The 25,972-nt window shown below is 42.3% G+C and overlaps 3 protein-coding genes across 3 annotated transcripts in view; 1 reads left to right on the top strand and 2 right to left on the bottom strand.

Moving 5' to 3' along the window:
* Window positions 1-24,583, top strand: part of LOC124253690 (mitochondrial enolase superfamily member 1-like) — a 27,528-nt gene extending 2,945 nt beyond the window's left edge. The window contains 17 exon segments of the mRNA XM_046687505.1: window positions 1,827-1,929; window positions 3,396-3,498; window positions 3,873-3,988; window positions 12,317-12,403; window positions 13,741-13,767; window positions 14,054-14,094; window positions 16,104-16,135; window positions 16,889-16,927; window positions 17,435-17,517; window positions 18,551-18,585; window positions 18,860-18,947; window positions 19,692-19,826; window positions 20,565-20,736; window positions 21,200-21,264; window positions 21,266-21,303; window positions 21,959-22,040; window positions 22,661-24,583. Coding sequence (XP_046543461.1) covers window positions 1,827-1,929; window positions 3,396-3,498; window positions 3,873-3,988; window positions 12,317-12,403; window positions 13,741-13,767; window positions 14,054-14,094; window positions 16,104-16,135; window positions 16,889-16,927; window positions 17,435-17,517; window positions 18,551-18,585; window positions 18,860-18,947; window positions 19,692-19,826; window positions 20,565-20,736; window positions 21,200-21,264; window positions 21,266-21,303; window positions 21,959-22,040; window positions 22,661-22,771 — 1,357 coding nt within the window. The 3' untranslated portion in view covers window positions 22,772-24,583.
* On the bottom strand, window positions 23,554-24,186 carry LOC124253706 (sporozoite surface protein 2-like). The gene has a single exon (XM_046687516.1). It carries the CDS (start codon window positions 24,184-24,186, stop codon window positions 23,554-23,556), a length of 633 nt encoding a protein of 210 aa, XP_046543472.1.
* LOC124253689 (WASH complex subunit 5-like) overlaps window positions 24,581-25,972 on the bottom strand; it is a 28,877-nt gene continuing 27,485 nt past the window's right edge. Inside the window, 1 exon segment of the mRNA XM_046687503.1 lies at window positions 24,581-25,972. Within this exon segment, the coding sequence (XP_046543459.1) occupies window positions 25,907-25,972 (66 nt within the window). The 3' untranslated portion in view covers window positions 24,581-25,906.

Genomic DNA, 25,972 nt, shown 5'->3' with positions numbered 1-25,972 from the left:
CTATGTCAGTGTTCGGTTTTGGTCCACCAACAACCTGGATAGTGCAATTGTTAAGGTTAGCACCAACAAGAAAGCCAATATTCCCGCTATTTAAAGCGGGAATTCGGGTTGCATTGACTTGTTTGACCCAGAATAACTGCCAGTCCAAAGCCAATGTCGATTGAACCGTAAGCCCACGCACCCACTATGACGTCACTTGACATGATACAGAACTGATAGTGGCCCGTCGTTAATGTTGAGCGGTCCACTATCATTTGCAGCGGCCCGCAATTTTCTGATAATGGGAGGGCCGTTTCATGATAATTCCATGTATTTTAGCTATAATAAGCAGAAACGTGCGTCCAGTTCGCGCAAATGTACAGAATAGACGCAGACAAATATTGTATTGTATCCTGAATGACGCACAATATATTAAATTGTAGTAGATTCTTCACAAAAGTTGTAAGGTTCCTGTGATTAAAATAGTTAGTACATCCTACGGTTCAGTACACTACACTATGTCATTACTCTACAGGACCCACATATGTATTGTAAAGACTTTTTCTGACGGCTATCGGGCGGTGGGGTAGCCTAGTAGTTAAAGCGTTGGCTCGTCACGCCGAAGACCCGGGTTCGAATCCCCACATGGGTACAATGTGTGAAGCCCATTTCTGGTGTCCCCCGCCGTGATGTTGCTAGAATATTACTTAAAGCGGCGTAAAACCAAACTCAGTCAGTCAGTCAGTCTGACGGCTATCAATAGTTTAGCGAGCAAAGGGCAAATACACCCGTGAAGATCCGGGTTAGAATTGGCTTCAGCAACCAATGTTTGTCGTAAGAGGCGGCTAGTGGGATCGGATGGTCAGGCTCGCTGACTTGGTTGACACATATCATCGTGTCCCAATTCCGTAGATCGATGCTCATGCTGTTGATCACTTGATTGTGTGGTCCATACTCGATTATTTACAGACCGCCACCAGATAGCTGGAATATTGTTGAGTGCGGCGTAAATTAACCCCAAACAGACAGATAGACAGATAATATTTCGCTACACAATTCTTTGATGTATGTACTTGAATTGAATGGGTATTGACATAAACGATTGAAACTCGAGATGTGTAGGAGAATACTACAGGGAAACCATGTTTGCAGCCATGAGTATCCCAAAGGAAAGAATTCATTAAAAAATTCCCTAGTGGAAATATTGCCTGTCGTACACGATGAAGGGTATGAATGTATTAACATTTATTAATTGTTAATGATTACGTATGTACATATTTTCTTCAAGCACCACTGCACTGTACAGCTCACTGGACATGAGTTGGTACAACATTTCTGTGTCAACCAGTTCACACAGGTTATCATACTAACATCTAGACTCTGAAATGAACATATTTTACAGAAATATGTTAAAAATCATAAAATATAATGAAAACAAGCCCAGAGGCTTTATTCATTTTCAGACATCTAGACTTGCCACATATTCTAGACTTGCATGGGCTTTCATGGGTATATTTGTTTCAGGGACCTGTTTGATAGAATAGCTGGTTATCATCACATGTCATGTTTGCTCAGTAGACTTACGTTTAGTCTCTGAATATATATAATTTTATAGAAACAGATAATTCCTTTCAAATTGAAAGGAGCCCCAATGAGATGGAAGATTCTAAACCTGGGAAATCAAATCAAATCAATTAGGGATTTAGCATAGCAGAAAGGACGGGGCGGAAGGGAAAATAATGTGGTTCAGGGACCGTGAGACAGACTAGTTGCTCATATCAGTTACAAATCCCCGTTCGCTTTATGTGCCGGTTAGGCTCTACATGGATTACCTCCCTTTGCTTTAGTTCTGCAACAACATTGAACATGGCTCCGACTCAAATCACAGCATGCGTTGTGAGGGATATTCGCTGTCCAACATCCCTGGAGAAAGATGGCTCAGACGCAATGGTAATGTGTTAAATTGGTTTGTTCTAAGATATCTACTGCTACTTTTAAGATTATCTTTTAATTCTGCCTCCAAATCAGCTGATTGAGCTGACTGTCAAGGCCGCACCAAGTAACCAATCGTTAAGGGGAAAACGGGAGGCGTGGCATCATATGCACGTGATGAATTTGGAGTGTGTTTACTTTTTTGGTTAGTTTTTTATTTTGCAATTTCAGTTAGGACATTTCCTTTATCAAACGTAGACAGAGACACTCGTCATAGACTCAACAAAATCGAGGGCAAAAGTTCAGGGAGATACGCTATCGCCAGTAGATCGGCCTAATTTACCTATTAGCTATTCAAGACAACGTTTACCATATATGACAATGCATACGTGTGGACTTCATGCTATAAGCCTAGGGCAAGCGACAGGTGCAAACGTAACAGGTGTCTACTCAACGTTCAACTGAACCGAAAATGCCTTGTTTCAAGTAATTCTACTGATAACAAAGTTTTCATAAAACAAATACTATAAATAATAATAATAACAACATATAGGTAATAAATGAAAATTTGAAAGAAAGTGGTAAAATTGTTCTGTTTATTTATTGTGCATTCATTCTGGTATCAAGGTGGGTGGCCTAGTGGTTAAAGCGTTCACTCGTCAATCAGAAGACCCAAGTTTCACCCATTTCTGGTGTCCCTAAACATGATATTGCTGGAATATTAATTGCTATAAGCAGTACTCAGAGCATACTCACTCAGTAAATTCTTGTCTCATACTTGACGTCATAGTGCCACATAAGTCATCATTAATTGAAGTATATAACATCGTCTAGTGTTTTAATTGCTCAATTGTTGTTAATATTTTCTAATTGGTTAGTCTTGCGTTCAGACACTAATGGCCAAAGTGATGATGTAAATCCTCTTGGAAATCATGGAGGAAGCAGAGGTTCCATAAGTCCCCTTGATCCCCAAGAAGGCTGTCTTGCTTTGGTCACTATAGTGGTCTATAGCCTAGTTTTAAATTATACTACATGTATTTATTGTCTGAGGAAGTAATATTTATTATAAAGAATTGGCTTGTTTTATACTTAAACTGTGATATCAAACGTATTACTATTTTACTGTCCTTTGTAGACAGACTCTTAAAATATCAAATTTGTTCTCATCGCAATATGGCTGCAATATTGCTGAGGCAATGTACAATTTTAACTCTCTTACCCAGTGACTCATTATTGACATAATTTTAATCATAATTGTCTACTGTTTACAGTAGAAGGGGGTTTAATATCTGAATAAGGTCACATGACCAAAATTTTGGAAAGGGGAAGTCATGGAACACATGATGGAAGCGAGACTATAGCCCGGCCCTGTTTTTGTGTCATCTATAAATATGTTACAATTTATAGTTAGTATAGTTTGTTCTGACTGATAACAGCAGGACCAAAGTGAAAAGTGTTGAAAGACATGGATGCTCTTTTTCCAGAACCTGGCCCCTGATTATTCGGCACCGTATGTGGTGTTGAGCACCGATTCTCAGTTGGAGGGTCATGGGTTTACCTTCACAGTTGGTAAAGGAAATGAAATTGGTGAGAATAACTTACTTGTCATTAAAACCACCTGAACCATTTGAAGTTAATTTGGCACCAATTATAATAATTTTGCATGCATATTAGCATAGGCTGATACATACTTGTAGCTGAAATTAGCAGAGTATTTGGAAAGCATACCCTATGCTAATTTTTGTGGCACTTTGGTAGAATAAGTTTTACATTTTTTGGATGGTTTTATTGCAAACTAAAGAAGCTAACATATTTAGCTTAATGTTACTTGGCAGGCATTTATTTTTTAAATTATTTTATTTTTATCTTCATTGTTAATTTTTTTAGCTAACCTGGCCTGTGGGGTAACAAGGGTCCAACGTGGACTGACTTTATCGTACTGGTATTGTATGTTCTTTCAGTGTGCCATGCAATCAAAGTCCTAAGCAAGTTCGTTGTTGGACTTAAGTTATCCGCCATCTTTGATGATTTTGCCAGTTTCTGGAGGTCGCTGACGAGTGAGGATCAGATGAGATGGGTGAGTGAGTGATCATGTTAATGCTGTGCTACTGTGCTTTTCCCAGATCAGCATTTTTAAGCAAAATTCCTCAATATATACATCTCAAAAGCTGTGTGCGAAATAGTTTCCATATTTTGCTTGCCAGTCGGGCTAGCTATGCTTGAAAGTTACAAGCCCACAAAATAATTCACTAGCCCAAAATTTGAATGTAGAAACTAAGCAAAAGATTACAAAAAGTAAAATACCATCATTTATCAGGCCATAATCTTGTATGATTTAAAGGTATTATAACTTAACTTAACACTCATGGAGAGCGTGATATACATGTATTTAAAAAATGAACCCATGAAAATTCACTAGCCAGTCAGCCCAGTGACTGTGGAGATTTACTGGCCCAACTGGATTTTACTAGCCACGGGCGAGTGGTTATTTCGCACACTGCTCAAAAGAAGTTAAGGAATGCCAGATATTTTCCAGTGACTGTAGAAGTTGACAGACCCAGTCAGCAGGGGTTCAATTTTTTTTTTAAAAAGCCACTTGCCACAGGGCAAGTGACTTTAAGAAAGTAACTTGTCCTGACTAATTTTCCACTTGCCCTGATTTTATGACATAATTATGATGATGTAATTATGAAAGAAGAAATCAACATGGTATTTGATGTTAATGTTTACTGGACTATTTATTGAAAAGTGATAAATAGCAAAGAAAGATAACTCTACTTTATTATCATTGTGAAATGTAACAGCTACATTTTGAGCAGATATGAAATTAAATCCAAGTTTGTTTGCGGTTTGAAACCAAAAGTGGAATTTATCTAGTAGCCCACGGACAAGTAAGATACCAGTAATTGATTGCCTGAAATGAAAACTGACTTGTCCCGGGCGTTGTGCGGCGATGGGATTTTTGAACCCCTGAGTCAGTGGGGTAAATTACTAACATAATACATCATACCATTTTATGCACATCACCATACCCAGCTGTGATGTCTTTAATAATTGTTCACAGAATATCAGCCACATTTTTGCCATGAACAGCTGCCAAATCAATGGCGTGGCATTAAACAATATTCAGTCACCCACATAAATACACTATGTATGAGGTATGCAGAATATTATATGAAGAGTGGTACACCGCACAGCACTGCATCATACCACAACCATACCACAACCATGCCATACAGCAGTGCATCCACACCACATATACCACAACCATGCCATACAGCACTGCATCCATACCACATATACCACAACCATGCCATACAGCACTGCATCCATACTACATATACCACAACCATGCCATACAGCAGTGCATCCATACCACACGTACCACAACCATGCCATACAGCACTGCATCCATACCACATATACCACAACCATGCCATACAGCACTGCATCCATACCACATATACCACAACCATGCCATACAGCAGTGCATCCATACCACAACCATACCACAACCATGCCATACAGCACTGCATCCATACCACAACCATGCCATACAGCAGTGCATCCATACCACATACACCACAACCATGCCATACAGCACTGCATCCATACCACATATACTACAACCATGCCATACAGCAGTGCATCCATACCACATATACCACAACCATGCCATACAGCCACACTACACCGCACAGAAACACACCAACAGAATTAGCTTCATTAAAGAACAAATAAGCTTTGGGTTTTTTTACTCTTTCAACTATTGCATATGAAAGATTTGTGGTCAGTCTTATGCGGAACACCAAATTCATTCTTTAAAAACTTGTGGTTAATTAGTACCGAGCGATTAAAAGTTGCCAAAAAGTCGCCTGCTTCACTCTCGCCCGCCAACGAATCCACAGACAGGTTACGTAACTCTGTCGCCAGAGCACTGCAGTGACGTCATATGAGGAGCGATTTTCAGTTAGTTGTATAGAAAGTGTGTATGTAGCAAGCTCGTCATTTTGATGATTTCTCGACATCAACGAAGACATGCCAAATCGTTGCGTTGTCGTCAATTGCTCCTAGAGGTCGGGCTATGGTGTCGCCATGCACAGATTTCCACAGGACCCCACAGTTCGTGCAAAATTGGTTATGTTTGTGAGTGCGAAGCGAGCATTGTGGAAGCCTGAAACTATATCTTACTTGTGTTCAGATCGCTTCACGGAAGTTAAAGAATCAAAACTACTTACTAGTCGTAGTAAAATATGTCTATGATTGATGACCATAAAGATTTTCCATGACACAACTTGTAAGATAACGATTTCTGCCTAAGAAGCGAGGTTGTGGTCGAAGTAACAATAATACTGTAAGTAGTATTATATTGACACCCACCTCGCTTCCACGAGAGAAATTGTTATGTTATACGCTATGTCATGCAAAATCCTATTGGCAATCAATCAAATACATATTTTACTACCAGTAGAAAGTAGTTTTGATTTTGTAACTCGGTGAAAACAAACCTAAATAGCATTTATACTCAGACTGGCGGATGTTCGCGACAGGGCGCCGACATTTTTGAAAATCGTGAAGTCACAGGCTAAAGTCTGTTAGAATTAATGAGATTATAGTTTGTTTTCATCAAGTTAGAAAATCAAAACTACTTTCTACTCGTAGTTAAATATGTATTTGAATCATAACCAAAAGCATTTTGCATGACACAACTTATAACATAACGATTTCTTCCACGGAAGCGAGGTGGGGGGTCGAAGTAACAATACTGTGCGATGAATTTCTTGCTACATTCACGCAGGGATACTCTTCTCTTATATAGTCTCCCTGATTCACGTGGTTAACGTGCACTCACCAGTATGTAGATACTAGTCAATGTACATCTTTATATTTGGTCTTATAATCCTAATTAGTTTATTATCATATTTGTAAGCATTTTGAAACTAAATAAGAAGCAGACGATCTGCTGATACTTATAGTGCATTTATAACAGGACTGTAATATCTATACTTTTTCTAGTTTGCCAATGTGAATCATAATTCGCACACACGCCCTATTGTATGTCTCATTACACTTCACGGCGAAAACAATGATTCTGTTGAATGCTACGACAAATGAATAAAAACAACATGCAAATATTAAAATTAAAACAGATTAAATTTATAGGAACAATGTCAGGCTATTACCTTGTTCGAGGAATGTATCCATCAATATCCACAAAAACGAGTGATATGCCATTCATCTGCAGCTGTTCCAAGTAATGTGTCTTTTAACAGTCTAGTATACGAAAGCGTGATATATCGTTTCAGGTATGTCACATTGGTGTATAGTCTCATTGGTCACCCAAAATAGCACACCTGGCAACTGATTGCATAATGTCCGCCATTCTTTAAAAACGGTAATTTAGTTAGCCAATAATGAGCAATCAATCACTGTATTGGCGGTTAATCCTTTGAAGGAAGAACGTTGTTTTTACGCAGACACAGACACGACAGAGTGTATTCAGTATAGATTAGTAAATTGACATACATAAACACTACCTTTTGACAAATCCGCTGTGTAAGATAAAAGTAATTAATCAATCAGCGTGTTATCGGTTAATCCTTTGATCGATGTTTATAATGTTGAATATTTACTCCAGACACGTGAAATGCCAAATGGGAACCTTTGTCGGGTAATCTAAGTGGTGTTAACACTAATTATACCTGTTATAAATTCATTAACTGACCATCAAGTGAATGCTGACAAATAACTTGTGTAGGTTTATACCACCTAATACGGGTTACAAGGAGGGAGTATTAAATGCTGTATTGCATGTGAAAACTTATGGGCCGACACTGTTTTGAGAATACAAACAGAACTTCATTGTTGCATAAGAAATACATATAAGCATTTGCTGTGTGCTAAAACTGTATGTACCAATTTACCTAAGTAAAATTTCAGATTCTTCTAGCAATGGCAAAATAGGGTTGTTTAGTTTACCGATTCAAATAAATCAAATGTCAATTTTAATATCATACGTAATATATGTCATAGTTTTACATGACATGATTAAATATCGAGGTAAAACAACACAGAAATGGGATCAATTTGGATCAGTCATTATACAAATAAGGCCTAGCGACACCAAGTGATTTTGACAGAATTGTCTTTGAAAACAAGTTGTTACTCGGAAACTAGGCAAACAGGAGACAAAATTATATGACAGTAGATTGTGAGAACATATAGTTTTCATTTTCCACAACAGTTGTCACGATTTCAGGTTTATACAAACAATATTGAAGCTGTGCGGCAGGGATGTGGAGATTTGCTTTATGGGTGCGGCATATTGAGGCTGTGCGGCAGGGATGCGGAGATTTGCTGTATGGTTGCGGCATATTGAGGCTGTGCGGCAGGGATGCGGAGATTTGCTGTATGGGTGCGGCATATTGAGGCTGAGCGGCAGGGATGCGGAGATTTGCTGTATGGTTGCGACATATTGAGGCTGTGCGGCAGGGATGCGGAGATTTGCTGTATGGTTGCGGAATATTGAGGCTGTGCGGCAGGGATGCGGAGATTTGCTGTATGGGTGCGACATATTGAGGCTGTGCGGCAGGGATGCGGAGATTTGCTGTATGGGTGCGGCATATTGAGGCTGAGCGGCAGGGATGCGGAGATTTGCTGTATGGGTGCGGCATATTGAAGCTGTCAAAGCGGCAGGGATCGCGGAGATTTGCTGTATGGTTGCGGAATATTGAGGCTGAGCGGCAGGGATGCGGAGATTTGCTGTATGGGTGCGGAATATTGAGGCTGTGCGGCAGGGATGCGGAGATTTGCTGTATGGGTGCGGCATATTGAGGCTGTGCGGCAGGGATGCGGAGATTTGCTGTATGGGTGCGGCATATTGAGGCTGAGCGGCAGGGATGTGGAGATTTGCTGTATGTGTGCGGCATATTGAGGCTGAGCGGCAGGGATGCGGAGATTTGCTGTATGGGTGCGGCATATTGAGGCTGTCAGCGGCAGGGATGCGGAGATTTGCTGTATGGTTCGCGGAATATTGAGGCTGTCTGCGGCAGGGATGCGGAGATTTGCTGTATGGGTCGCGGCATATTGAGGCTGTGCGGCAGGGATCGCGGAGATTTGCTGTATGGGTTATGAATATTGAGGCTGTCGCGGCAGGGATGCGGAGATTTGCTGTATGGTTGCGGAATATTGAGGCTGTGCGGCAGGGATGCGGAGATTTGCTGTATGGTTGCGGAATATTGAGGCTGTGCGGCAGGGATGCGGAGATTTGCTGTATTGGTGCGGCATATTGAGGCTGTGTGGCAGGGATGCGGAGATTTGCTGTATGGGTGCGGCATATTGAGGCTGTGCGGCAGGGATGCGGAGATTTGCTGTATGGGTCGCGGCATATTGAGCTGTCTGCGGCAGGGATGACGAGGAGATTTGCTGTATGGTTCGCGGAATATTGAGGCTGTGCGGCAGGGATGCGGAGATTTGCTGTATGGGTGCGGCATATTGAGGCTGTGCGACAGGAATGCGGAGATTTGCTGTATGGGTGCGGCATATTGAGGCTGAGTGGCAGGGATGCGGAGATTTGCTGTATGGGTGCGGCATATTGAAGCTGAGCGGCAGGGATGCGGAGATTTGCTGTATGATTCGCGGCAGGAATATTGAGGCGGGCGGCAGGGATCGGAGATTTGCTGTATGGGTGCTGCATATTGAGGCTGTCGCGGCAGGGATCGCGGAGATTTGCTGTATGGGTGCGGCATATTGAGGCTGTCTCGCGGCAGGATCGCGGAGATTTGCTGTATGGTTCGCGGAATATTGAGGCTGAGCGGCAGGGATGCGGAGATTTGCTGTATGGGTGCGGCATATTGAAGCTGAGCGGCAGGGATGCGGAGATTTGCTGTATGGGTGCGGCATATTGAAGCTGTGCGGCAGGGATGCGGAGATTTGCTGTATGGTTGCGGCATATTGAGGCTGTGCGGCAGGGATCTGCGGAGAGATTTGCTGTATGGGTGCGGCATATTGAGGCTGAAGCGGCAGGGATCGCGGAGATTTGCTGTATGGGTGCGGCATATTGAAGCTGTGCGGCAGGGATGCGGAGATTTGCTGTATGGGTGCGGCATATTGAAGCTGTGCGGCAGGGATGCGGAGATTTGCTGTATGGGTGCGGCATATTGAGGCTGAGCGGCAGGGATGCGGAGATTTGCTGTATGGGTGCGGCATATTGAGGCTGAGCGGCAGGGATCGCGGAAATTTGCTGTATGGGTCGCGAATATTGAGGCTGTCGCGGCAGGGATCGCGAGGAGATTTGCTGTATGGGAGGTATATTGAGGCTGTCGCGGCAGGGATCGCGCGGAGATTTGCTGTATGGATTGCGGCATATTGAGGCTGAGGGGCAGGGATCACGGATTTGCTGTATGGGTGCGGCATATTGAAGCTGTCGCGGCAGGATCGCGGAGATTTGCTGTATGGGTCGCGGCATATTGAGGCTGTGTGGCAGGGATGCGGAGATTTGCTGTATGGGTGCGGCATATTGAAGCTGAGCGGCAGGGATGCGGAGATTTGCTGTATGGGTGCGGCATATTGAAGCTGAGCGGCAAGGGATCAGCGGAGATTTGCTGTATGGTTCTGCGGAATATTGAGGCTGTCGCGGCAGGGATCACGGAGATTTGCTGTATGGGTCGCGGAATATTGAGACTGGCGGCAGGGACGCGGAGATTTGCTGTATGGGTGCGGCATATTAGGCTGTCGCGGCAGGGATGCCGGAGATTTGCTGTATGGGTGCGACATATTGAGGCTCAATGCGGCAGGGATCGCGGAGATTTGCTTTATGGGTGCGGAATATTGAGGCTGGCAGCGGCAGGGATGCGGAGATTTGCTGTATGGGTGCGGCATATTGAGGCTGTGCGGCAGGGATCGAGATTTGCTGTATGGAGTGCGGCATATTGAGGCTGAGTGGCAGGGATCACGGAGATTTGCTGTATGGGTCGCGGCATATTGAAGCTGTCAGCGGCAGGGATCGCGGAGATTTGCTGTATGGGTGCGGCATATTGAGGCTGTGCGGCAGGGATGCGGAGATTTGCTGTATGGGTGCGGCATATTGAAGCTGAGCGGCAGGGATGCGGAGATTTGCTGTATGGGTGCGGCATATTGAAGCTGAGCGGCAGGGATGCGGAGATTTGCTGTATGGGTGCGGAATATTGAGACTGAGCGTCAGGGATGCGGAGATTTGCTGTATGGGTGCGGCATATTGAAGCTGTGCGGCAGGGATGCGGAGATTTGCTGTATGGGTGCGACATATTGAGGCTGTCGCGGCAGGGATGCGGAGATTTGCTGTATGGGTCGCGCATATTGAGGCTGTCAGGGATCGCGGAGATTTGCTGTATGGAGTGCGGAATATTGAGGCAGCGGCAGGGATGCGGAGATTTGCTGTATGGGTGCGGCATATTGAAGCTGGCGGCAGGGATCACGGAGATTTGCTGTATGGGTGCGGCATATTGAGGCTGTCGCGGCAGGGATCGCGGAGATTTGCTGTATGGTTGCGGCATATTGAGGCTGTGCGGCAGGGATGCGGAGATTTGCTGTATGGATGCGGCATATTGAGGCTGTGCGGCAGGGATGCGGAGATTTGCTGTATGGGTTGCGGAATATTGAGGCTGTGCGGCAGGGATGCGGAGATTTGCTGTATGGTTGCGGCATATTGAGGCTGTCAGCGGCAGGGATCGCGGAGATTTGCTGTATGGTCGCGGCATATTGAGGCTGTCTGGCAGGGATCGCGGAGATTTGCTGTATGGGTGCGGCATATTGAGGCTGTCGCGGCAGGGATCGCGGAGATTTGCTGTATGGTTCGCGGCATATTGAGGCTGAGCGGCAGGGATGCTGAGATTTGCTGTATGGTTATGCGAATATTGAGGCTAAAAGCGGCAGGGATCGGAGATTTGCTGTATGGGTCGCGGCATATTGAAGCCAGCATGGCGGCAGGATCGCGGAGATTTGCTGTATTGGTGTGGCATATTGAGGCTGAGCGGCAGGGATGCGGAGATTTGCTGTATGGTTGCGGAATATTGAGGCTGAGCGGCAGGGATGCGGAGATTTGCTGTATGGGTGCGGCATATTGAAGCTGTGCGGCAGGGATGCGGAGATTTGCTGTATGGTTGCGGCATATTGAGGCTGTGCGGCAGGGATGCGGAGATTTGCTGTATGGGTGCGGCATATTGAGGCTGTGCGGCAGGGATGCGGAGATTTGCTGTATGGTTGCGGCATATTGAGGCTGTGCGGCAGGGATGCGGACATTTGCTGTATGGTTGAAGCGTAGTGTGGCTGTGCAATAGTATGGTATGAATGTGGTGTTTGGCTGTAGGGTTTTCCCTTTGAAGAAATAACTCATGTTGCATGAATATCTTTCACCAACTATTTCCAGCTTGGTCCGGAGAAGGGAGTGATGCATCTTGCTGTGGCGGCCATTTGCAATGCAGTATGGGATCTCTGGTCTAAGATGGAGGGCAAGGTCAGAGGTTGATGCCATATATTCACCATTCCACCTGATTCAGGAACACCTGAACAACCTAAATGAATAACAATTCTAACAATGAAGATTGTCTCTGATTTTAAGTGTTTGAGCAATGTTTCTGCCTGATAAACAGTATGACTTTTCATCCCAAACTGGCTTTAAAAGTGGATATCGTTTGAGGGAGTTCAAGTGATATGTCTGCAAGCAGTATCTCCTTTGCTATTCTTCAAATAAAATTGCATCACTGTGCGTAGCTAAAGCTTGGGATGTCCTTGGTTACGATGACTTCACAAACAAATGACATCACTATTCCATCTGCCACTAAATCTGGTTAGCTGTACTAACACCCCAGACATTATTACTGATCCAGAACTGGAAAAGATGGTAAACAGAAGCTCATCTGAGTGTCCTTTAACAGGGCGAGGGGGTAGCCCAGTGGTTAAAGCGTTCACTCGTCACGTCAAAGACCCGGGTTCGATTCCCCATATGGATACAATGGGTACAAAAGCCCATTTCTGGTGTCCCCCGCCACGATATTTCTGGAATATTGCTAAAAGCTGCGTAAAACTATACTCACTCACTCTTTTAACAACCTTCAGAGTTTATTGGTATATACTCTCCATATATAGCCTCAGCTTGCATTAGAACCAATGTCATAGGAGGATCCAGAAATCTTCAAGGGTGTGTGTGTGTGTGTCAGGGAGTTCGACCCCCCTGAACCCGACCTTGGCTCCGCCATTGCAAAACATTAACTTCAATGTGGTCATCTTCAAAAGGGGTGGGGGTAGGGTTGAACCCCCTGAACCCCCCTTCTGAATCCGGCCGCCACTGAAAGTTTGGGATGAATGTTGTAAAGCCCAAAGTGCTGGAGTGTCATTGGAAACAAACATCCAAAATATTAAATTAGACAGCATTTAATCCACATTTGATATTTATAAATGTCGATTTGAAATTGAAAATTGATTTGACTCAATTTTACAGATGTTCTATGTTAAAGTATGGGAGTTACGATCACCTAAGCACTACGATCACTTTATGAATGAGGCCCTGGATGCTTCAGATGTTGGTTTGAATCCATGCCAAATTCACCCTGATTATGTCATTACCACACAAGTAGCCTAATGGTTAAAGCTGAGAAACTGAAGACCCGGTTCAAATCCCAATATGGGAAAGCCTAAGCCCATTTCTGGTGTCCCCATGATCTTGAATATTGAATGTTAAAACCAAACTCAGTCAGTCAGTCATCACATGAATTTCACCTTATGTATTACAAGTAATTACGAAACTGAAGCAACGGAAAGCCTAACTCTCATGTCTTGACTTGAATGTTTCAGCCCATGTGGAAGTTTCTGGTGGATATGGTAAGTGCTTTAACTCATACTGTGGTCAGATCAAACTTGTAGCCTTAAAAATAACATTCACGATCTAGTTATAATATTGATATTGTCCCAAGACAGACTGAATTCCAAATGTATTAACTTTTCATTCATATGAATACACAATGCCTTTTTAAAATTAATATACTAACTCTTTATCAAGCAATTGTTTACTCGTTTTATTTTAGTGAAATGTTGTAGAATGGTTATGTAACCGTGTTATATACTAAATGTATCACATGCTTGACGACTGATGTCTTCTGTGTTTCAGGAACCTGAGAAACTGGTGTCAACCATAGACTTCCGTTATATGTGAGTTGATCTGTAGTTAGTTGATTGGTGCTGAGATGAGTTGTAGTGAGTATATGCATGGTGAGTTGACTTGTAGTGAGTATATGCATGGTGAGTTGAGTTGTAGTGAGTATATGCGTGGTAAGTTGAGTTGTAGTGAGTATATGCATGGTGAGTTGAGTTGTAGTGAGTATATGCATGGTGAATTGAGTTGTAGTGAGTATATGCATGGTGAGTTGAGTTGTAGTGAGTATATGCATGGTGAGTTGAGTTGTAGTATATGCATGGTGAGTTGAGTTGTAGTGAGTATATGCATGGTGAGTTGAGTTGTAGTGAGTATATGCATGGTGAGTTGAGTTGTAGTGAGTATATGCATGGTGAGTTGAGTTGTAGTGAGTATATGCATGGTGAGTTGACTTGTAGTGAGTATATGCATGGTGAGTTGAGTTGTAGTGAGTATATGGATGGGGAGTTGACTTGTAGTGAGTATATGCATGGTGAGTTGAGTTGTAGTATATGCATGGTGAGTTGAGTTGTAGTATATGCATGTTGAGTTGAGTTGTAGTGAGTATATGCATGTTGAGTTGAGTTGTAGTGAGTATATGCATGGTGAGTTGAGTTGTAGTGAGTATATGCTTGGTGAGTTGAGTTGTAGTATATACATGGTGAGTTGTAGTGTGTATATGCATGGTGAGTTGAGTTCTAGTGAGTATATTCATGGTGAGTTGACTTGCATATATGCATGGTGAGTTGTAGTGAGTATATGCATGGTGAGTTGTAGGGAGTATATGCATGGTGAGTTGAGTTGTAGTATATGCATGGTGAGTTGTAGTGAGTATATGCATGGTGAGTTGTAGTGTAGTATATGCATGGTGAGTTGTAGTGAGTATATGCATGGTGAGTTGTAGTGAGTATATGCATGGTGAGTTGAGTTGTAGTATATGCATGGTGAGTTGTAGTGAGTATATGCATGGTGAGTTGAGTTGTAGTGAGTATATGCATGGTGAGTTGAGTTGTAGTGAGTATATGGATGGTGAGTTGAGTTGTAGTGAGTATATGCATTGTGAGTTGACTTGTAGTGAGTATATGCATGGTGAGTTGAGTTGTAGTGTATCCATGGTAAGTTGAGTTGTAGTGAATATAAGCATGGTGAGTTGAGTTGTAGTGAGTATTTGCATGGTGAGTTGTAGTGAGTATATGGATGGTGAGTTGAGTTGTAGTATATGCATGGTGAGTTGACTTGTAGTGAGTATATGCATGGTGAGTTGACTTGTAGGGAGTTGAGTATAGTGGCTTGTAGGGAGTTGATGCTTAGTAAGTTGATGGAACTTGAGTTGATCTGTAGGGAGTTGACCTGTGAGTAGTGAACCACATTGTTTTTGCAAATTTCAATAAGGCCAGGCCAATTTTATTTCTTGTTTTACGGATTTTTGTCTTCAGAAAACCTAAAGGCAGGAGGAAAAAAAATAAAAATAAAACCACCAGTCAAAGTAATATTCCTTCTAAATACTCAAAGTATGTTACTCTTGGCAATTTACGAAGTGTATATGGTTAAAAAAAACAATCTAAAAACAAAATTTCTTGTATGTTTACAATTTTGGCCAATAAATACACTAGGATTTTATTTTTGGAGCGGGGAAAATTAATTTTATTGTTTTTCTTGTTCTCGAAAAAATACGACAGGCAGATCTGTAAAAAAAATAAGATTGGTCTAGCCTAAAAAGGAAAAAACCTGGGAAGACAAATATTCCTTTGTCATTTCTCCCTTTTCTATGTTGATGCGTTGATACTTCTTTTGATTCTGCCCATTTGTTTCCCTGTGAGTGGATTAAATTTCAAGATTATGACATTTGAATATTCTGCTGCTGTTTCCTGGCAACTTGTTGAATGTGTGATCAAATACAGGCCTTGAGATAGTTTTGAGATAGTGTTGACTGTCTTTTATGTTGTATATTGTTGTATTTGATGATTTTATGAACAATTTCATCAGTCACTTCTGATTATCCTAAACATGACTGATCCTGTTGCAGGACTGATGGGATGACGAGGGAGGAGGCTATAGGTGAGCAGGACAGATGACACCATTTGTAAATTTTGTCCGTCTGGTTCAGTTTGGCCTCTTGCTAGGACACTAATGAATATTATAGAGTCCTGATGCTCCTAGGTTTACATACAATCAGCTGATTGTCTGTCATTGTTGCCTATACTATCAATCAAGCCCAGGCCCTGATTTCTCAAAACAAACTCAGAAGTTGAGAGTGATCTCAGTCCATTTTTTTGTATATGGCGTAAGCGGACTTGGTTAACTCTGACTGACTGACTGTCTGACTGAGTTTAGTTTTACGCCGCTTTTAGCAATATTCCATCAATATCACGGCGGGGGACACCACAAATGGGCTTAACACATTGTGCCCATGTGGGGAATCGAACCCGGGTCTTCGGCGTGACGAGCCAACGCTTTAACCACTAGGCTACCCCACCGCCCCATAACTCTAACTGTGACTATAGAAAAAATTGATATACTTGACCAAGTGTGAAGCTGTACACAAGTGGTTAAAGTACCTGCTTGCAAATGTTCTGACATGGAGAAACTGAGTATGAATCCTAGTGTCGCTGCAGCAGTGAATTTCGGCCATTTTTTAAATGGCTGGACTACTGCAGGGGCAGAGAACTCTCTTCACTCACTCACTCAGCTTGATGGTGTGTTATATACTTGATGATTGTTAAACCAAAAGGTCGATATCACTTCAGTCTGACCTTACACTCACCCTGTGACATTTCATTCAGAAATATTTAAGTGTAATGTACCTTTCAGCTGTCCTCAAGGAGATGCAAGCTGGAAAAAAGGAAAGAGGTAGGTAACTAGCCATGTACAGTTACAGATATGTCAGTGAACTGTGTCTCCTGGGGCTTTTAGTCAGCACACAGTAACACTCATGGCCTTTGGTCAGGTGACAATACAATTCAGACAACAGGCAGTGTCCTTTTTGGACACCCATCGGTTGGGTCATGTCAAACTTTGGTCATGTCAGGAGGCCAATAGCTGGTAGGCGAGATAACTCTCATTTCACTTCTCCAATAGGCTTGTTGCAGAGATACAAATCAGTGTCAGACCATATTTTGAGATGATGAAAAATAGATAACCAGGACCTAGATTTTCGAAGCTCACTAAGATAGTCATGAAGTTAATGTTAATGTATGGCACATTTTAGCTTTCAAAATCTAGGCCCTGACCATTGTGCGACATTTTAGCTTTGAAATCAAGTCCTACAATCAGGATGGTCTTAAAAGTAAGCATAAGTTTCTTTAAATATTCAGTGGATGTTATTGTTGATTAAACTTAAGAATTCCTTTTGGACAGAGGCAGATGTCATCGCGAAGGGTTTCCCAGCATACACCACTTCCTGTGGCTGGCTTGGCTATGATGACGTCAAACTCAGGAGGGTAATGTAGTCAGTGAATTGTCTCCCCTTTACAGCAGTAGGGGTCACTTATATATGGTGATAAAAACTTAAATATATACTACCCATCAAAAGTTTAGACTCCCTTAAAGCACTCACTATATGTTATGTATATATATATATATATATATACCGTTACATCGAAGATGAATTTCTGTACTAACTTAATGGAACCATCTGCAAACCTTATGCAGATGAATTGCATGAGGATCATGCATCAATTTTCTGAAAAGCATGTGCAAATATCGTGCATGTGAACATCAGCGTTTTGGTGTAAAGTTTTGTTAAGAATTCACCAATTTTCAATGAGGTTTATGATTTACTGAACTCATGAAAATAATTTTTTCAACGTTATGAATTTGCTTTACAATACAGCAGTTCATGTGTAAACAGTACCTTTAAACAGTATGGCATGTTTTGCAAAATCTAGTTTAGAACAGTTGACTGAAGTAAGTGGCTACATTTACACTAGTGAGTCTAAACTTTTGGTGGGGAGTATAGTTCTAGATCAGACCTGTTGATGTAATAGAGCAATTGATGTAATGAGTTTGTCACAGAAATACTTCAACTCAGAAAGGAGCATGCATAAAAATCAATCCTGCTTTTGAAAAGAAAAGAAATCAATAACTGATTTGTTTTTTGCATTGTAATTACTGCTATGATGGTATTTTCTTAGCTATATCCACATCAGTCTTTTGTGGGTTCCTTTTCGAGGACTTCTAATGAAGATCCAGTTGGAACTGGTATTCATGTTTGTCGTAAGAGGCCCAGGCAACTAACAGGACATCCTGACATTGTTAAAGCATGTCAATGAATCGCAGATGCGTAGATTAATGGTCTTTATACTCCAGATTCTGCTATTAACAGGCTGCCATGATATATCTGTATTTTTGCTGAGCTTGACATTAAACAGCAAGCAAACAAACGACATGTTTAAGATTTAAGACTCTGATGAAACAGTTTGGTCGATGTTAATAAGATCATTTCTTTCCAATTTCGTTTTCTCCATGTTTCAGCTGTGTAAGGAAGCGCTGGCCCAAGGGTTCACCCAGTAAGACATACAGAATCTTACCAGACTATCTTATTATCAGCTATATGAACAAAAGCTGATATATCACTGTATCAACTCATGTTGATGTATTAGATACCAAAAGACACTTGTCTGAATATTCAATAACACCTGCAAATCTCAAAACACATAATGTTTATTTCTCTTAGTGGGTCTTTACAAGAAATTGAAACTGAAGCAGACAAAAATGAATACAAAAATCTGAAAAGTATTGATTGTTGTGAGTTTTTCATCCATTACATCCTGTGACCTTCAGATTCAAGGCCAAAGTGGGCACTGATCTTGAGGATGACATCAGACGTCTCCGCATCATCCGAGAGGAAATTGGTCCAGACCATCTTCTGGTGAGGCACAGGCATTAATTATAAAGTCATCCAGGTCATTTTGTGTTTCAATTTTTACCTTATCTCCCAAAACATAACAAGCTTTGAAAATACTGGAAACACTCTGACATGTCGACCTGTGAAGATCTGAGTTAGAATTGGTCTTCAGTAACCCACGCTGGTTGTAAGAGGCGACTAACAGGATCAGGTGGTCAGGCTCGCTGACTGGATTGACACATGTCATCGGTTCCCAATTGTGCAGATCAATGTTCATGCTGTTGATCTCTGGATTGTCTGGTCCAGACTCGATTATTTACAGACCGCCCCCTTTTAGCTGGAATATTGCTGAGTGCGGCGTAAAACTAAACTCACTCACTCACGTTGACATGTCAAGTTACAATAGCTTACAGGCCTGATACAGCTGGTGTAGGTGTTGCCTAGTTACCAGGTATTGTACCTGACTGTTGCCATGTTTACCTGTCTGATGCAGCTGCTGTAAGTGTTGCCTAGTTACAGTTTGTCCATGTATTATGCCTGGTGTTGCCTAGTTACAGTTTGTCCATGTATTATGCCTGGTGTTGCCTAGTTACAGTTTGTCCATGTATTATGCCTGGTGTTGCCTAGTTACAGTTTGTCCATGTATTATGCCTGGTGTTGCCTAGTTACAGTTTGACCAGGTGTTGCCTGGTATTGCCTAGTTACAGTTTGTTCATGTATTATGCCTGGTGTTGCCTAGTTACCATTTGCTGTACCTGTCTGATACAGATGGTGGATGCCAACCAGAAATGGGAGGTGCAGGAGGCCATTGACTGGATGAAGAAGCTGGCTCAGTTCAAGCTCACCTGGATTGAGGAACCCACCAGCCCTGACGATATCCTGGGCCATGCCGAGATAGCCAGGGTTAGTTTCACACACAGCACTCATGATTCTTCACCACCTCTGTGCCAGTCATGATATCTCAGGAGGGACTTGGCATTATGATCTGGTGTCCTTTATCAGACTAGACATAATCTTGCCATGTCTTATTATCATTTGAATTCTTGTAAATATGCGATATACTATTCAACTTTTGAAAGGAATATTTTGATACTTCCCACCACTGATTATTTTACAACTCTTGTGTGGATGTTAGTTTGAAGTATCTTTGTATCCTTATCGGAAGTTGAGTAGTATAGTTGTGCACTGAAAGCTGTATTACAAGAGTAGGCTTGTGAATGTCTGGAATCAGTTTCAGTATGCTGATGGCAAGACTTGTTCGCAGATACTAGGTGCTGTTTTCGACAGTTACACATTTCACCTGTAAAGATTGTGAACTAGTCTTGTTGGGGATCATCTTTTATATGGGCATTTTTAAGCTGGGTTAAAAGAGGTGAAAGGTATGTACCAAACTGTTTTTGGAATGATAATTTTGCCACATGTCAGCCATCTTACCAAATGTCGGCCATGTTGAAAAATGTCAGCAGTGACTGTTATTGGCAAATCTACAATACGAAATATGAAATGTCCTCTGGAATCTTTTATGTAGTTGTTGGTAAACAAACTCTTTTTCTATGCCTCCTTCAGGACTCAGGCTTCAGACTATTTCAAGTATTATGTTGATTGAAGATGATTGATCCCCCATTATTTTCCTGCATCCAGGCGCTGAACCCTCTCGGTATCGGCGTGGCAACTGGGGAGCAGTGCCAGAACAGGGTCATGTTCAAACAGTTCCTCAAAGCCAAGGGTCTCCAGTTTTGTCAGATCGATGCATGTCGTCTTGGAGGAGTTAGTGAGTGTGTGGCTGTCATCCTCATGGCCAAGAAACTAGGAAGTAAGTTGTAGCATACTTTAGATGACAAAGGGATCATGGGTCCTCTTGCTCTGATACGAAGCAAGAGAAATGGCCATGATGACTGCTGGCAGGGTCCAGAGGTACATTTGATAGAGTGTCTGGTTGAAGGTTGGTGGTTTGAACCCCTGCCAAATTGGCAGTTTGGTGCAAGAAGGTTTTATATTCATATTTTGATATCTCATCCTACTGGGTACCCATTCACTGCTTGATGGACAGTGGTCATTTGCCCAAGGTGACATCACAGACCTGTGATTTGGCATATGGCAGGACCATGGCCTTGAAACTCTAGGGAGACTTTCCCCCTTGATTAGGTGGCAGGGTTGCTTAATTTCACCCGAATTGTGATCGTTACAGTGTGATTTGTTATTCCTCTAAATGGTATAGTTTGTATGAGTAGAGAAACTGGAAACTGGATGTTATATAAGTGTGTTCCTGTCCCCAGACATCCCGATCTGTCCCCACGGTGGAGGAGTGGGTCTGTGTGAGTTTGTGCAGCATCTCTCAATTTTTTGACTACATTGCTGTGTCTGGCACATATGACAACAGGTGAGTCTGGGTCCAGACTTCAGGAATCCTGTGATAGATCAAGGTTAAATTAATTATAATAATAATTATAGTCCATTTATGCGAATCGGATTTTTATTACCCCAGATAACCCAAACTGCCTGCTCTAGAGGGTTATAGTCACATGACCTTATCCCACCAGGTACCCATTTACTGCTGGGTGAACAGAGGCAATTTTGAACAAACTCACTTGCCTAAGGTAAGACCACATGTATCACATGTGTTTTGTTGTGGGGCAGGACTGAAGTCCTAGAAACTCGCAGCAGTCAAACACGGTCACTCATCCAAGGACTCCCCCGTGCCCAACTTCACCTGATTTGTGACCCGAGCTCTGTGCACAGGACCACGTACCACCAACTGCTGATATGCATAACCAGCTTCTTCTGATGGTTTATGTTTTATGGATATATACTGACATGAGTGGAAATGTGGAGACATCCAACAGCTCTTTTATAAGTTTGGTCTCTTGAGGGTAAGTCAAGCAGGCTACAGCTACACTGGTTTCAATAAAAACAGCTTCGCCAATTGCTGGTTGACTGTCTCATGATGGTAAGCCATGCTGACTGCTGCAAGTGAAAACCTGCAGTTAGATTCATATATTGTCTGTCAAGAACAGTATACTTTATGTGTGTTACAGAGTGACTGAGTACGTTGACCATCTACATGAGAACTTCAAGAACCCCTGCGTTGTGAAGGATGGGAGATACGTTGTTCCTAAGGTAAAGAGTTCTTGGTCAGCTCAATCCATTCATCAACAAAGTTGAATTATACACCTAATCAGTGAACAACCTGGCGGTTACTGTGTATCATCAAGTTGTCTGTCAACCGTGTTGTTTCCCCAAAGATGTGTATACAAAGACGGCTGTATTTCCTGTAATTTTACTGAATCTATTGTGTTTCCCCAAGTGTTGTGTATACTGAAATGGTTGTTTTTCTCCACTTTGACAACTTGCCTGTCTGGCTTTCAACAATAAAAAACACAAAAAACACAGCTTAGTCAGGTTACTGTTTGTAGGCATCGCAATGAACTACATAGTACTAACAGGCAATGCACCGAGTTTACGTAAACTGAAAGTACACGTGTTGTCATTGGTTATCGTTACATGAACTGTCCAATCGTAAGTAGTTTAACATAATCATCATAATACCGTAAACACCTCAACCTGACAAGAGAACCTGTCTGATATTATGAAATATTTACTGTTAGGGGTAGAAATATCTACCAGACCACCGGACAGGCTACTTTTGAAATTTGACCGTCCGAGATGAAAATAGACCGTTCCGGACGGTCGGGCAGGTGTTTTAAACGCTGGTGTATACCGGGATGGTTGTGTTTCAGGCCCCGGGCTACAGTGCAGACATGCTGGAGTCCTCCCTGGACAAGTTTGAGTATCCCACAGGTTCCGAGTGGAGGAGGCTGATAGCAGAGGGGGTGTACAGTGCAGAGTAGGGGTAGGGGTAGTTCAATGCATGGTAAGGTTCAGGGAGGTGTTTCAGTGTAGAGTAGAGCTGGGGTTTGTGTAGGAATGGGGTTTGTGTTTGGGTGGGGTTGTTCAGTGTAGAGCAAGGGTGAGGTTCAGTGTAGAGTAGGGATGAGGTTGTGTAGAGTACTGGTGAGGTTGTTCAGTGTTGAGTAAGGGTGAGGTTCAGTGTAGAGTAAGGGTGAGGTTCAGTGTAGAGTAAGGGTGAGGTTCAGTGTAGAGTAAGGGTGAGGTTTAGTGTAGAGTAAGGGTGAGGTTGTTTAGTGTAGAGTAAGGGTAAGGTTGATTAGAGTAAGGGTGAGGTTGTTTAGTGTAGAGTAAGGGTGAGGTTGATTAGAGTAAGGGTGAGGTTTAGTGTAGACTGACTGAGTTTGGTTTTACGCCGCTTTTAGCAATATTCCAGCAACATCACGGTGGGGAACACCAGAAATGGGCTTCACACATTGTACCCTTGTGGGGATTTGAACCCGGATCTTCGGAGTGATGAGCCAACGCTTTAGCAGGGATGAGGTTGGCTTGTGCAGAGTAAAACTGAGATTATTCAGAGGAGAGTAAGTGAGTCTGTTTAGTGTAGAGCAGGAATGAGGCTGTTCATTAGAAGTTAAGGGCTATGGTCTGTGTAGGGTCGGGTTGTGGAAAAGTGATAGGGTGTGTAGGGTTGGAATGTAGGTATTAGTAGGAATTTGACTGTCATGTTGAGGGAAAGGCTGGGGTTATCAAGTGTAGAATAGGGTTAGTTTGCCCATGGGGGTTAGGGTCTGTGTAGTTGGGAGAGCTGTGGAGTATATCCTGCAAAGGGATTGTCAGGATCAGTGTAGGGATTGTCAGGATCAGGGTAGAGATTGTCAGTATCAGTGTAGGGATTGTCAGGATCAGGGTAGGGATTGTTAGGATCAGGGTAGGGATCAGTGTAGGGATTGTCAGGATCAGGGCAGGGATTGTCAGGATCAGGGTAGGGATTGTCAGGATCAGGGTAGGGATTGTCAGGATTAGGGTTGGGATTGTCAGGATCAGTGTTAGGATTGTCAGGATCAGGGTAGGGATTGTCAGGATTAGGGTTGGGATTGTCAGGATCAGGGTAGGGATGGTCAGGATCAGGGTAGGGCTTGTCAGGATTAGGGTTGGGATTGTCAGGATTAGGGTAGGGATTGTCAGGATCAGGGTAGGGATTGTCAGGATCAGGGTAGGGATTGTCAGGATTAGGGTAGGGATTGTCAGGATCAGGGTTGGGATTGTTAGGATCAGGGTAGGGATTGTCAGGATCAGGGTTGGGATTGCCAGGATCAGGGTAGGGATTGTCAGGATCAGGGTAGGGATTGTCAGGATCAGGGTAGGGGGATGTAGTGTTCACCACATAGTGGGGGTTTGAGGGGTTGGTGGACATTACTCACCACATGGCAAAATGTTACAACTGTGGTAACAAATCCTGAAGGCAGCTGATATTATTATGCTGCTACGTCTTCCAAAGATGCCTTCAACATAATGTTTCTTACACACTCCAGATCTCAGTATTATCTCTCTGGTTTGTAGACTGATATTAACAGTAGCATATTTTAGATGGACATAGGTGTTCCATGTGTATCATTGAAATGAACCATGATACTGGCACCCTGTGATATTACTTCATTCATACCTACAATGAATCACATTGGTTGTCATATATTCAAGTTCATCACCCAGGTGTTGCGCGCTATTGTGTATAATCAGAAAGCTTGTCATGTATGTTTACTGGTATGTCTTGATTGGAGTCTCTAATCAGAATAAAATCATACCAGGGATCATCTTGGGTCAGTTTTTATTCAAAATAAATATTCATGTATATTTAATGTTTGTACACATGATTTTATCAATATGCTTGGAACACATTTCCGTTTAAGATAACATACACATGTTTTTGTTACGCATAATACAAGTAGAGTTTGATCAAATACTAAGATATACACAAATAGTTGTGGTGTTTCCACTGGAAGGGTTTGTGTACAGGAGTGAGTGAGTTTAGTCTTACGCCCACTTTTAGCAATATTAAAGCAATATAACGGCGGGGGACACCCATTAATTGGCGTCACACAATGTGCCCATGTGGGGAATCGAACCTGGGTCTTCGGCGTGACGACTGAATGCTTTAACCACTAGGCTACCCCACAGGATACGGTGAGACGCCTTAGTATCCCTAACCTGATACATATTGGTGTTATTCATGAAGTAACAATCTTCAGACAAGCAGAAACAAAAACTGAACATAGAACTGGATTACTTCGTCACATGATTAAGGGCAGGATGAAGCCCGGATAAAGTACACATAAACAATTCCAGAGTTGTCATCCATATTGTTTCATCACAACACATGGTTATAGAAATTAAGCATGTAATAATTTGATGATCTGCAATCAGTGATGAATCATTTACATTTGCAGCTGTTGTAACAATGCACAACAAGTTTTTGTTTTGGGTTCCTGACATTTTTCAGGTTTGCACAAGTAACTGAACCCTGTAAGATACGGCTTGACAAAAAGAACCTTTGATCTTAATGCTTAATTTGAAAAAAAATTAATATTGATTCTATAATCCTTTTATGAGTAGCATTACAGCATACATAAAAAGAAATTCTAGAAACATCACAAAATTACTACCAAAATTAAATGATACCTACATCTGTCAGTTCAATGTGCGAAAACGTTTCGTTGTATCGTGACTCAACCACTGAGAAATGTTGTGTGCCCCTGCTATTCATATGCATGTCGTATCCTAGTCCTACCACTGAGATAAGTATTATATCCCTACAACTGAGATAAGTGTTGTATCAAGGTTGAGTGTCGAGGCCTGCCGACATCACCATCAGTTCGGTTGATGAGGAATCCTTAGAATAACTCATAAATGAAACAGTTTACCTGGTATTCTCAGACATTCATTCCGATGGAATGTACAAATATAACAAGTACTTATGTACAAAGAATAACAATTATCTAATGTACAATTATAACAGTATAAAGTATAACAATCATTCACATTTTGTTCCATGTTCCACAATTTCCCATGTGTACCTAAAGCTGTCATCCTGCGAATACAAGCATATTGCACATAGATTGTCCGTGTGTTGTCTGTCGTTATGAAGCCGCATATTGGGACCGGAACTCATCAAATATGTAACTGGGGATGAAGGACTCCACCGA

Source organism: Haliotis rubra, unplaced genomic scaffold, assembly GCF_003918875.1.
Source record: "Haliotis rubra isolate DU_JTF1 unplaced genomic scaffold, ASM391887v1 Scf55, whole genome shotgun sequence".
NCBI lineage: Eukaryota > Metazoa > Mollusca > Gastropoda > Lepetellida > Haliotidae > Haliotis > Haliotis rubra.
The sequence above is the reverse complement of the archived record's forward strand: the minus strand, read 5'-3'. Positions and strand labels throughout refer to the sequence as shown.